At 36.7% G+C, this 13,612-nt stretch overlaps 1 protein-coding gene across 12 annotated transcripts in view; it reads right to left on the bottom strand.

Annotated features, from left to right (window-relative positions):
- Window positions 1–13,612, bottom strand: part of PARD3 (par-3 family cell polarity regulator) — a 450,340-nt gene that overhangs the window by 4,052 nt on the left and 432,676 nt on the right. For all 12 annotated transcript variants that reach the window (XM_017820189.1, XM_017820193.1, XM_017820190.1 and 9 more), the window contains 2 exons: window positions 11,144–11,264; window positions 1,518–1,645 (listed from right to left, as the gene is read on the bottom strand). In XM_017820189.1, coding sequence (XP_017675678.1) covers window positions 1,518–1,645; window positions 11,144–11,264 — 249 coding nt within the window. The remainder of the gene's footprint in view (window positions 1–1,517; window positions 1,646–11,143; window positions 11,265–13,612) is intronic.

The following is a 13,612-nucleotide window of genomic DNA, read 5'->3' as shown; positions in this document are numbered from 1 at the left end:
AATTACTCAGTAACATGCATTGCTAGCTTGCCAGTCACTTCTCATGTTGAAGACGACATTGAGTAAAGTTCTCAGAAACTCTTTTCAAAACAAGCATTTCTATGATCTATTTTCCATATTTCTTGTAGATTTTTCTCCTTAGAGAGAGTTATTAATTTCTGTCACTGGAGCTTCATTGCAATTGACTTCCAACTTTTAAATGCTACCAATGATTGAGAACAGGGAAAGCGAGTTTTAAAAATCACCATTTTAAAACTAAAAATAAACCTCCCAACTTAAAACTGGCACTAGTGTCTGTATCCTTTCACTCCACCAGTGCATTGCTGGGGCTTGCAGAACTGTAAGGGAGTTTCTCAGGAGAAACAATATGGCATTAATAGGAGTGGTCACTTCAGAAGGAAGGCAGAGATCAGAAGAAATGAGAAACTAACAATCTCAGAAAACACAGTAATTTTGCATTTCCCTTTCCCACCTTCCAAACTTAACAGAAAAATTCTACACTGAAGGTGTTAAAGCATTTAAAAATCTGAAACTGTTTTATTTTCAAAGATGTTGACAAGACAGAATGATTAGATAACTTTGCTATGAGGCTTGTATTTATTTCCAAAAAAGAAGAGTTATAATGTATCTGGTAAAACACATCTTGTCACAACAAATTTTTTTTCCACACTATTTCCACAGAGCCACAAAAATAATACAACCTTGTTGGAAAGCAATTTGACACCGACCTCCAGTGTAAATTATTCTCCATTCAACCATTGCTGCTGATACTTCAAAATGCAAAGACTATTTGCATAATGCTCAACTACAGAGTTAATTTGAAATACAAGTTGACTAAACTTCTATTAATTCTTAAAATTAAATATCGAGTAAAAGACATTTTGCCCAAACAACCAATTAAAAAAAAAAAATTAAGGTTTTTTAAAAATATAGGTTTGTTCAGACAAAAAAATGTATTAATTTTCAGCATTCCATTGCTAATAACCTGGTAACTCAAAGGAAATGTATATACTGTAAACTTGAAGGCCCCTGAGTTTTTGGATAATTTTCTCAGTTCCATATTCTTTTGTTGGAGGACTCAAAATTTTTTTCTTTTTCCCTTTTGTGTTAGTATCACAAAAATAGAATTTTTGCCCAGTAAGGAATTAGGCAACAGAAAAAGAAATCATTTGACATGTCAAAAGGGGACAACTCATGTCATGCTCAGGAGACTTCTGTAATAGCAGAAAATTAAACTGGATAGTGTCCCACAAAGAATAGTTTTGTTCTAATGTCTCAATTCTATTGGCTGCTGAGTGCCATCAGATCCCCCTGAAATCAGCTCTGAAGCAATTCTCCTAAAATAAACAGCTACCACATGCTCTCACTTAAGAAATTTTATGCCTCTTCCACAGTGAATACATTCCACCTTATATCAATGCTAACAAAAGTGTCTGCACTAAGTACGACATTTTCCTTCACAAATGAAATTAGCTCCAGGCTCATGTGCACGGAATAGCTTGAGACAGTTGCCATACCTGGGTAATGAGCTGTACTGCCGCTGAGCTTGTTGGAAACTCTCTCTTTCTTCCTGCCGCTGCCGCTGCATTTGAACCTCTACTGACACGGAGTGCCTGCCACTCTGTGAGTACGTCTTGGTGCTTGGCTACAAAACAAAAATGAAAATGTCTTAAACAAAGCAGAAAAACACCCATGAAAGAGTCATCATTTAAGTTGCTGTTGTACAAATACAGTTATATCTGTTTCAACACGCAATTCGAGCAGCTCTTTCACAATAATTAGGTTAAATTCTGACCTGTAACAGTGGCCTGTGCTACACATTTTTTTTCTGACCTACCATTTCTGAGATGTATCAGAAAAACATTGGTCCAGAATGGGTTATGCTTTTATAGTAACACTGTAATTTAAATTAAGTCAGTGGAACGGATCTTCAGACTCTGTAAATTACCCTAGCCACTGTAATGCCAAGTTTAACACCCCACTGAGAATCTGAGGGGAGGAGGGAGCACAGAAGCTCTTTTGAACCTCATCAATACACTCAAGTGATGCTCTCATTTAGTGGAAACACTCTAATTTGCTGTTGGCCCACACATGCACTGCTTGCTTTTCTGAGATGGGAGAAACATTTTCTGATTCGATATTATCAAGTAGATAAATTCAGCAAGTCTCTTGTGGACAATCGGGACTTCTGTGTATCTGAGTAGGATCTTAATGAAGCGACAATTTGAAACTTTGAGGCCAATATTAAGAGCAAGTGAAAATGGAGGGACTTTCTGAGAATACAGGGCATTACTGGTCAAGATCTGTCAGAATGGTTGGATTCGAACTTTGGAATATGAAAAAGTTAACTTTCATTGAAATGTCACTTTTTGCTTTACATTACTATTTTCTTCAGACTTTGTAATTTCAAGTTGCAAAACAGTGTGTCACAAAAATCAAAGAATGCTATGGCTTTTTCTTGTTTTACTAGTAAGGTTTCACCTCCAAAGAAACAAAGTATTATTTTTATCCTTAAAATTACTAGTTCTGTTCAAATCATATAAGTTTAATCATGGGGAGGTTAGGGAGCAAAACCACTTGTCTGAGCCTGGGACTGAAGCAACTTGTCTCAGACTTGCTTTTGTTAAACCACTTCTTGCCTCTTTATCTGTGCTTTTCCTCAAAACAAACATCCCTTGTTTTTTGCCATTAGAATTTCTTCAGAGAAGGAGATCATAATGGCTTACAAATATCTGCAAGATAAAAGGCTTTTCAAAAGCTTTGTACATTGAAGACAAGTTTTAGAAACTGGAAAGTTGTAATTTGTGACAGAAACGTCTCCTTTGTCTTGCTATATAGTCAAGTACCTGCAGGTAACCAGAAACACAACAAATTTGAGACAGGTGTACAACTTTTAGAAACTTTGTTTTCAATGACAATACACTCCAGACAGAGCATCAGTCTCAGTTCAGAATTTAACATATACAATCTTCCCATTATGGGAAGATTACTGGACAAAAGAATCAGAATACAAAAGCATAGACTTATTTAAGAAAATCCTTAATGTAACATTGATGTCTATTTCAGAATAGGTTTACTCTGCAAAAAACCTCAGTAAAACAGCATTTCTAAGGAAAAAATGCTTTAGGGATGGTAAGATGAAGCAACAAATTGAGAAAACAGAATCGCATGTTAGCCTTGTGGGAAATTTTCTTAGAGATGAATAAGCTGTACATATGTATGTCCAAACCAACAACCCCCACAGAGATTTCCTACTATATTAAGTAAGGGCAACACACATACAGAGCAGCATTTCAGTTATTGCATATGTCAACATTTCTAACTTTCTTGACTTTATTGAGAGTCTTCTGACATTTGGTATTTTATTGAAGGGCTCAGCTTATGGAAGAGAGTGATTATCTGAAAATCGCAAGGTTTATTTGTGAATTCTCTCCTGTGTGGTTATAAGCAGCTTGCAGAGAACCAGAGGGAAACTCAGAAGTTCCCATATCAACTTCTCCATAAAGAATAAAAACATTTAAACTAAGATTTTAGAGCCAACCTCCTCATTTCATGGGTTTCACTTCAACAGCATTAGAAAGCTTGCAGTTACATTACGTCATATGTGAGAAAGTAGTTATCACAGGAAAGACATGAAATCAGAATTGCTTCTCTTTTTTTGAAAAGCTTCACTTCTTTTAGTTCACTATAAATATAATAGATTAAGGAATTTTACAGTACAGACAATGGTTAAATTACCAAACAGGTGGAGATAGGATTGAGCTGCTGCTCAATTTATGTTTGTACAAGACAATAAAATGCATCTTTTCCAGAAATCATGAATGCACGTACACACACACATGTCCAGAGAGATGAAGTTACCATGAAAGCCTTTACTAAACTGACAGAGGCTTTGAAAGTCCTAATGGACTATGAATGTACTAAGATCAAACTGTGCCTTCAGAGATACTTCTTTTTAATGCACAGAGGAACCAATGAGTTAAATGGAGGCAGGGGCTATCACTCCTCTCTGCCTGCTGTAGTGCCTGCCCAGAATGATGTGATCTGAGGAGTCACGTCTGGATTCTCTGCAGTTCAGAAGGAATTTCATCTAATGGACAGCATTTGTAATTTGATGGGTCTAAAGGCAAACATCTCAAATCCATTATCTGATTTTCTGAAGGTATGAGTACTAAGAGGATTTGCAATACTCTAAAAAATCTGGAAAGGATACTTATTTAATCTGAATATTGTTCACAACTACAATAAGCTGTTCATACAATCGAATCTACTATCTCATTTCAAGCATCCAAAAATATGGCAATGAGACATAAAAATACTCCCTTTGCATGCAATCACAAATCACATAACATAACATATATACACACGGACAGGTACATCCAAATATCTTATTAATAAAAAGGTTTTTCTTTCAATTCTTTTCATTCAAAACACCAGTGATACCATAGTAAATGCCTATATGGTTATGATGATACAAAGACTTAACATATTCCATTTTGGACCCTTAACTTATTCAGAAAAATGCAAATCTCCATACAGTGATTTAACTTTTCAATATGCTGTTGATTAAATTATCTAAAGCAAAAATATTTATATAATAAGTAACCTTAGTTTTCAAAAACTAATTGGTAATTTTGTCTCAATCTCCAAAGTATATTGTTATACATATATATTTATATAAAATATATTCATAGATACACATCTGTATACATGCCTACCCCATTTATGTCAGCATAAAATGGAGATAATTAAAAAAAAAAGATGCACTATTTTCAAATCTTTCAACAGCAACAAAAAACACGTATATAACACAGTAATTTTAACACTGATATCAACACTAGGCTAAGTACAATTATAACAACCTGAAACCATCCAACAAACCTGGCAACAGCTCAGTCCTCACAGAACAGATTGATAAGAACTCTGGCCTTGCTTGCAATGAGACGTATGACAAGCACTGACCTTTTCAAATAGGATGTGGTCAAGGCCACAATAACAACCAAGGCTGCATTATACAAATAAATGTATGTTCATGTCTTCCACAACACATTTAAGTGGCAATGTTAGTTCTTGCATTCAGCATTGTTAAACAATATTCAGCATGTAAAATTGTGCTTTAAGATAGATGAAATTACACAGCTCTCTTCTAAAAGAGGCATTAATTTAAAACCAGGGCTGCAAAGTTAAAAGTTTCTACTTTCTCACTTCATGCAAACAACATTTTGTCATGTCACAGAGAATGTACACCCATGGCTCATGTTGCACTGACCACTATCAGCAGTCCAGGGTAGCATCTTTAGGGACAAAGGTCCCTCCTCTCTTTCCTATCTATACCAAGGGATGCCCACACAGCTTCTTTCCCCACAGAGTGGCATTTCTGCCCACAGAGGTAGTTCTGCATGGTGGCAGCATGGATCCTGCAGGATTGGCACAGATCGAAGCTGCCACAGTATTACAGAGAGGAGATCATGGGGGTGATCCAGAGCACTGGGTTTTCAGGGAGATCCAACCAGTTCAGGCGATAGGAAATCCAAAAGTTGAGGTGACAAACTTATCTGACAGCCTTCTGACAGGTACAAGCTGGGAGAAACACTTATTCCAACTCACAGAACTCTTTGGTGTTGACAAAGAAATAGTTAATAGGGAGATTAGTAAGGATCAAGTATCTTAGTATTTTTCCACTTGTTAAAAAAAGACTGTTATTTAATATTAAAATAAACTAATTGTTTTTTTGAGATTAAGCACTGTGTTTAACCAAGAGGTTTCAGGTTCACCTGGGAAGTTGGCAGACACAAGACCCTCCAAAAGTCCATGGTTCTTATAGTTCAGCGCTAATTAGAAATAGATAAGATTAAATGACCTTGCCTGCTTTATGTGTAAATGTACTTGGCACAGATGACAGACAATCCAGTAACCATGTATATCAAAATTCAGAGCGATAAAAAACATCCAGTGTTTCTGGGAGATGTCCTTGAAAACTATTTTTACTTCGATTTTTGTTTATGTTGCTATGGTGAACAGAACATATAGCAATATGTCTTTTAAAAGTTGCCAGCAGGTGTGCGTATTAATTCAAACACCACATAATAAGAAAATCCCATCCCTTTCTGTGCCTTTCTATGGTGTCTATGTAGGAAGCTGAGCAGTGTGGTATGGGACAAAGATTTCTGTTCTGTGTATAGGAGCAGCAGAAAGAAAATCTTCAGAATAGTAGAAACAAACCACTAAGCCCTGAAATTCTGCCAGAGATATTACACGCATTGTACACCTGTGAGCTATAAATATGTTTGTTTACTAACCAAAATGCCTTAATTTCTTTTTAAAATCTTCTATCTTCATTTTTTTTATTTCAAATAAATTACAAGATTGAAGCTAGTGGGAAAAAATGTTAAAATATAAAACGTTAGAGTCTCAATCTTAAAAAAAAAAATGCTATTATTTTATGAAATCCTTTGCAGGTTTGAAACAGAATGGATATTATCTACACAGCTGAAGAGGAACTACCTGTGGAGAGGCTGCCCTGCATAACTTTGGTGTCCTCTCTGAAACAAACTGGGACAGGAGAAACTGCAATTTAGCTCCTAAGGTATTTGTGAACTGCAATGCTCCATCAGATATTGCCTAGTATTTTGCATAAAATATCCTAAAAGAGACTCTTGAAATGCACTAGTAATAGAAAGAATTAATAGACTATTTCTCTTTCTCATTAATGTGTTGAGTAATTCTACATAACTTACAGCCTGATATAAACTTTACAGTGTTTGTATTTAATGTATCCTGTTATTAATTTTTTTCCAGGTAATATTAATATGCACTTGAAGTTACAGCAATAAAAATCGAGTTTGTTTTTCTTAAAGAATTTTAGGTTATTAGAATTCATTATGGCTTTGAGTAGGTCAAGGACTTGAATATAGGAATAAGATACAAGCATCATAAACAGCTAAGAAAGAATTTTTTTTTCCCGTAAGTCTCTTAGAGACAAGATCTATACACCAACAAACAGCTGAAAAAAACCAAGCACAGTCCCTGAATTTTCCGAGCCTTTATTTATCAGACCATGCATAAGTATATTATTAGGACTCTTAGAGTCTTTCCTCCATGAAAATCATGCAATTATTTGCCTTTCCCAAATTTGTGCATATGATTAAAGCTATACTCAGATGAGTCAGGTATTATATTTATTTTGACCCAGTTAGCTGTTATCTTTAGAAAATAAACATCTTTTTATTTGACTCCTAAATATTTAGAGTTTGCTCAGCTGCTCTCTCAATGTCAATTTTTTCCTATCATTCAAATAGATCCAGGATGACTGGAGATGAATGTATTTGTGAATGGAATTTGCCACTTTCCATTTTCAGCATCAATTACTTTATCAAATTTGAAGACATAAACCACTAACTTTTGTCCCTCCTGCATCTTTGTGGGGTTTTTTGATCATCTGTGCTTCAACAAGCAGGACAGGCAAGCAGCTGTAGTAGTTTCCACAGATTTAAAATGCTCTTTTTTAAAATTGGATTGTTCACTCCTATAACATTTAGGGCTATAGTGCAGTGGTTCTATTATTGAAGGTGTGTGTGGGGAGGGTCTGTTAATCAAGATGTGACTAGACAAAAATACAAGATATAGAACAAATTACAACAAAAATCCCCCCAAGCCTGGGACTGGTACAAGGAAGGACAAACCTCAGCAGACCTAACACAACCCAGAAAAGCCCAGAAACCAGAGGCTCAACTTTGGTATTGAAGAGAAAAATCAGCCCCAAAAGAATCCTGCGTTGGAATAAAAATGTCATAGCAACAGCAAGGGCCTTAAATATTAGTACACATAACTGTAATCCCATGCAATTCTACATGCCCAAATACATGTCTGCAAACTCTGACTGGAATTAACACCAGCAGGATTAAAATGGATTAATCATACTTTATTTTATTTTTATTTTTTTCCATGCAGCATCAGGCCTATAGCATTGCCCTTGAAAGCCTCTTGTATGTTAGTTTTTGAAACACACACACACACGTGAGCACGCACACACAAAAAAAAGCGAAGCCATATAAGAGCAAAAACCCTTTATGAAGCCTGAGAAAGTTATCTTAAAATAAACAAATGCAAAAATCTTTTCCATAAAGCTTTGAATCAAAACTGTAGAACCACTGGATTTCAGAGATGGCTCAGTATTGCAACATTTAGGCAGTTATTTAAACTCTAACAGCGTGTCATTCAAATGGCCTTGAGCAGAAATGTTACGCTGTTTAATAGACGGTGTCATCTCATTCCAGTGCTATCACTTTTTGTGTCTGTTAAGCTGCCTGATGCAGTGTGAACACTCACAGGCAGTCAAGTATTTTGTTTACTGGCAGGGCAAACACAGCCGGGCAAAAAGTCTGGCTGTGCTGCTCATCTACAGAGAAACGACCTTCACCTGACGGGCACATGCAGGAAGGGAAGGGGCCAGGCACCAGTGTCGCTGCCACAGAGCCAGTGTGATGTAGTGCTCCACGGTACAGAGATCTGCCTCCAACCCATGGAGGAGACTGAAGGTATCTGTCACAGGTAACTGTACTCTATGTCACAGGTCATTAATAGTCTGGGATGGATTGGAGTTGGAGAGGTTCACAGGATCATTTTGATAATATATTAGTGGGTTTCTGAGGTACTGAGCTTCTCTGAATATCCTCAGAGCTGCCAGATTTCCATCAGCATCCATTACTTACACTGCAAACTTCATGTTCATTTATATTTCCTTGAAGTAACCAATAGTCCCACATCACATCAGCACTTTGTTCCCTATCCTCATCTCTCCCATCATCTTGCTAATGAGAAATGCAAACTACTTATCACCTAGCTCACACTTCTAGAGAGTGGGTTTTTCCTGTCTGTCCAAACCAGGTCAGAGTTGGCTGCTGTCATGCCGCTCTGAGGCTTTTCTGGATGTAAAGTTCTTTAGTTTATGTAGGCTGCACAACCCATCTCCCTCAGGTGAAAATACACTTTTCAACAAAGCACTTTGCACTGCTGTGGTTTGGAACCAACAGTTTACAGATGGATTGAAAAGACAGCAATGTATGTATTTAAGTATTTTCCTGCATACATACTATAAACCACTTTTGCATTTTTTTGTATCATTGGTACTTAATAATGCATCTGGATCTATTTTGTGAGTGTGTCTTAAGAAAGTCCATCATTTTAGATTAATATGTTAAAGTAGTACACACTCCTTAAGAGAGAAGGTTATGGCTCTTTAACACTGAAATGGCTATGAAGTGCTGAAATGGATGAGATCATTGCTTTATCCTTTCCAGGCATTGTGATCTTGAAAGGCTGGAGTACATGATGGAAAAATAAAATTATAATTCAAAAAGACTCTGGGCCAATTTTTTTTAAAGTACTTATCTAAAATAAAACATTTGGTCACCTATGTATTTAAAAACAGAGCAGCTCCTACAAAAGCAACAATAAGCTCCAGAATTAATATTAATACATTAAACTGAATTAGTCACTTTGAGCTCATTTGCATGATCTGTAGAAGGGGAGTAAACAGAGAAATCCCATTTGTTTGAGTAAGAGAAAAAAGAAAGGTCAGTGTTCTGACCCACAATTTAGGAAATTATTCCATTCCTAAGGTAATCAGTCTGTCATCCAAATAATTCCCTTTGCTCACTACAAGAAACGATAATAAAAGCCAACTTGACTGTCTAAAGTTGCTATGGCATTTAGATATACAACAATTTGGCCCATGACCTTCAGTAGGTAAGTTCCCAAGTTTCAAGAGTGCAAGTTTTTCTCATACACAGTTTTCCCAAGAATGTTGCTCAAATCTCTCATTTAGAGAGTGAAGAGTAGTTGATATGCATAATGGAAAGTATCTCTACTACAGCCCAAATTTACCCCAAAACTGGTAAACTATCACTGTGGTGGACTATCACAATATCTTCCCCACATTAAATAGAAAACCTCTGGTCATAAAGAAAATGTTTATATTAATTTTTCAGACAAAGTTAGAGATTTTCTAAAACGGGGAAAGAGAAGCCTATATCCTGATACTGTATGTTAAGCAATATTAAGTCATTTAGGGACACATTTACCTTTGTTCCTCTCCATGCTGCATGTCAAAAATATCACAGGTTCAAGTTGGTGAGTTTAAGATGGTCAAGGACACAAAGACCCAACAAAAACCAAAAAAAGTCTTCCACATCCACCACAACAGGCAAACAAAGATGACATATGCATTAGGATGTTACCTAGGTATGTTGCCTAGGTTGTTCTCAGTGACTTCATACACAGAGATGGCTCTCCAGCTAAGAGTCTTCCCACCTCATTCTCGTGTGCATCGCAATGCTAAGAAACAATAACCCATCACCTACATCCGCTTTGGAGGAAGCTGTGAGAGTTACTACTGTTGTCATCATACAGTTCCCACTTTTTTGGGAACACAAGCAAGTTGTTCACTGTCTTTATCGTAGAATTTTCAACAAAATTAGAGTATTTGTCACATGTTTAAAAGATCCTAATTTAGGATATGTAATTTATTAAAAGGCAACGCTGATTCATTCAATTATGTTAAACAAGATAAGCACGTGAATTTACATAATTGTATCACATTGCTAGATCAGATTGAACAGGATTTAAATGATCAATTAGGATGTATATCTCGATACAGAACTGTCTCGGCTACTGTAAGTGGCAAAGGGCTACTATTGTAAAGTGTGGATATCCCTCCTTTTTTACTGTGAAAAGACATAGCTCTGCCTTTTATGAAAATAATCACGCTGATATTGTTTCAGAGAAAATACCATTTACAAGGTTACACGTTCTCTCTAAATTATTTATTGTTAGTATGCATTTTATTCTGATTTTCCTTGAAAATTCCAGATTAATTGATATCGCCTTTGAGGCAAAAAAATTCAAGTAATAACTCACAGAGTCAAGGGTCTAAACACACAGCAAAGAATGCTATCTGCATACATGACAGATGGCTGAAGAAGTTTAGAAATGAAATAAACATCAATGAACTGAAAACAGGGATAACAGCAAGGGCAGAAGTGTGGAGACAGAGGACCCTGTCTTCCTCTCTGTCTGCTCCCAACCGGCTCAGAAACAGCACCAGTCAGCCAACCTTCACAGATTTGACAGGCTCCACACTTACCCACGGCTGCTCAAAACTGTAAGTACGTCTCCTGTCCTCTACATCCTCGTCTTGCTTTGCTTGCTGAAACTCTTGTCTCAGGCGCTGTATCCGGTCGTGGTTGTTAGGAGTCGACCTGTTGCTAAAAGAGAGAGGATGGAAATGATCAATACACTTGGGAAGTGCCATCTGTGACTGAGACTTCTTAACGTGGGACTGCTACTACAGCGCAGGACTACAGACTCAGAGATAATTTACAAGCATTTAGTACAAATATATTTAGTTTTTAAAAGATTATTAATGTTGTTTGACTTATAAAGAAACTTCTGATGTTGTAAGAATAAGACAAATGAGGATATTTCTAAAAATCATCCAAAGTTGTTGGTGTCTCTTTAGTATATATCAGTCTTAGAAATGAAGAGGAATAGATGCACTAGTGTCAGATGTAACATAAAGGGAAATTAAAAGTCCTAGTGATCTCTGTTACTGAGTAAACATGAAAGATACTTTCCCCTAATCAATAAACTGTAGGTAGTACTGTCAGATCTTTATTCACATCAAATTAATTGCAATGTCTGAAGGCTCTACCTATATAAAATTTGGTTATTTTCCCCAATCAATAAGAGCCTGTCATCCCTTAGTTCTGTTTTTAACAAGTCTTTTAAATTGATCAGTCTGAAACCATTAAAAGGCTTGGGGGCCAGTAGCAACCAATCCCTTTGACAGCGCCCTAGGCAGGAATGCATCTGGGCAGCAAAGCAGTGCTGGCCTCAGCCCCACAGGTCTTGGCTGAGGAGGGCTCAGACCCTGAGGTACCACTACAAACCAGCACACCCAGAACCTTAAACCCTTGAAAACCATCAATTTTTCACAGTTTCTGGTAATCCACTCTTCACAGCCCAGGTGTATGTGAAATCACAATGAAAAATGCACAGGAATGGCTTATTTCAGGGAGCAGGGGGGAAATGGATATTTATTAATTGCGTTGACGTTTCTCCAGCTGTGCAGCTCCCACCTGACCTCTACAACCCCACTGTATTTCAAACATGTTAATGTGGGAATCATAGGAAGCCTGACAAACAAATAGGTTATATCAAGACTAACCAGAAGCATTTTAATCTTTTATTATGGACTCCTTGTGCCCTGCCTTTCACTGTTTGTTTCAAAAGAGATGATGAAGAATGGACAGCTATTACTTTGTTTCAAAAGAGGAGTCTGCAGAGAGACAATGGAAAGCAATTCCATAGATTTCTGTTCTTGGACACAGGGTACAATAAAACAGAGTGAATTTATATCCCATGTCTTCTCTCGTATAAAAAGAGACAGTTCTAGACTCCATTTGTGGCTGTTTTCGGTGTCTTGTGGGACTGGTAGGTGCAGGGGATTGGAGGTTGTAGGTGTTTGAGACATTACCTCCCACTCTTTTCAGTGCCATTAAATAGAGTTTATCAGTGCTTGGTTGGCCAGACAGAAAAACTAGTATGGCTCTAGCAAAGGCTAAGTTTTAAAAGGTTTGGGTTGATTATTTTTTTTGTTGACACCAAAGGCAAAGAAAAGGAAGGAATTTAGAGAAGTGTTTTCTTTCATGCTTCCCCCCCTCCAAATAAGAGCTTTAAGAAATGCTTTATTTGTAGAGTAAGTCAACTTCTATGTGCAAATTACCCTTTTGAAAAGTACAATTAAAAGAAAGCTTTATTTAGAACAGGTGGAAATGAAACACTGGTAGTTTCAAAATTTCCACATCATTGTACATGTGTTGCTAATTTTATTTCCTTAATTCAATTTAATTTTGTGAAAGCGCTTATCTCCATTTACAGTTTTATATTATGTAAATTTATTCCTTATTGTCAAATTCTGCCCAGCTTTAGTATGCAGCCCCTTGGTTTTTTTTTCCCCATGCACTGCTATACACTGCACATTGTAAATGGATTCATCAAAATCCAGTACATGACATACAAACTACTTTTAAATGGTCTGTTGGTTTTTAAAACGGGCATTGTTAATCCAACAAACAAGTAGTCCAATGCTTTCTACACAGATAAGTGTTTTCTGCACAATTAATTGCACTTAAATGTAGCAAAATACAGTAAGTATTAGTATTTCAGGTATAATAATATATGTTTGAAAGAGAAATGCTGTTGAATTTCAGTGCAAAAATTACTAGAAAAGCAACATAGACGGACACCTTGATGTAGTCAAGATAATGGGTAAATAATCTGCCTTTCATAATCAAGATTGTTTCGAACTCTAAGGGATTACAATGCAAAAGTGGCACTGCAGCAGCTATGCAATGGCAAACAGAAGGTAAACCCCCGAAGTACTGCACTAAATCCTGTGCATTATACAGAACAGACATACTGTACCAGCCCCAAATGGGCTGTTGGAAGGGTTATTACAGATATGAGGACTTCTCCACATTTTGTGATAGATATTCAATGAAACAATTACACCAAAAGAGGAATAGCAAGCAAATGCAGTGTCCGTGCCATT

Source organism: Lepidothrix coronata, unplaced genomic scaffold (genome assembly GCF_001604755.1).
Source record: "Lepidothrix coronata isolate B3197 unplaced genomic scaffold, Lepidothrix_coronata-1.0 Scaffold80, whole genome shotgun sequence".
Taxonomy (NCBI): Eukaryota; Metazoa; Chordata; class Aves; order Passeriformes; family Pipridae; genus Lepidothrix; species Lepidothrix coronata.
This window is presented reverse-complemented; position numbering and strand designations above follow the sequence as displayed.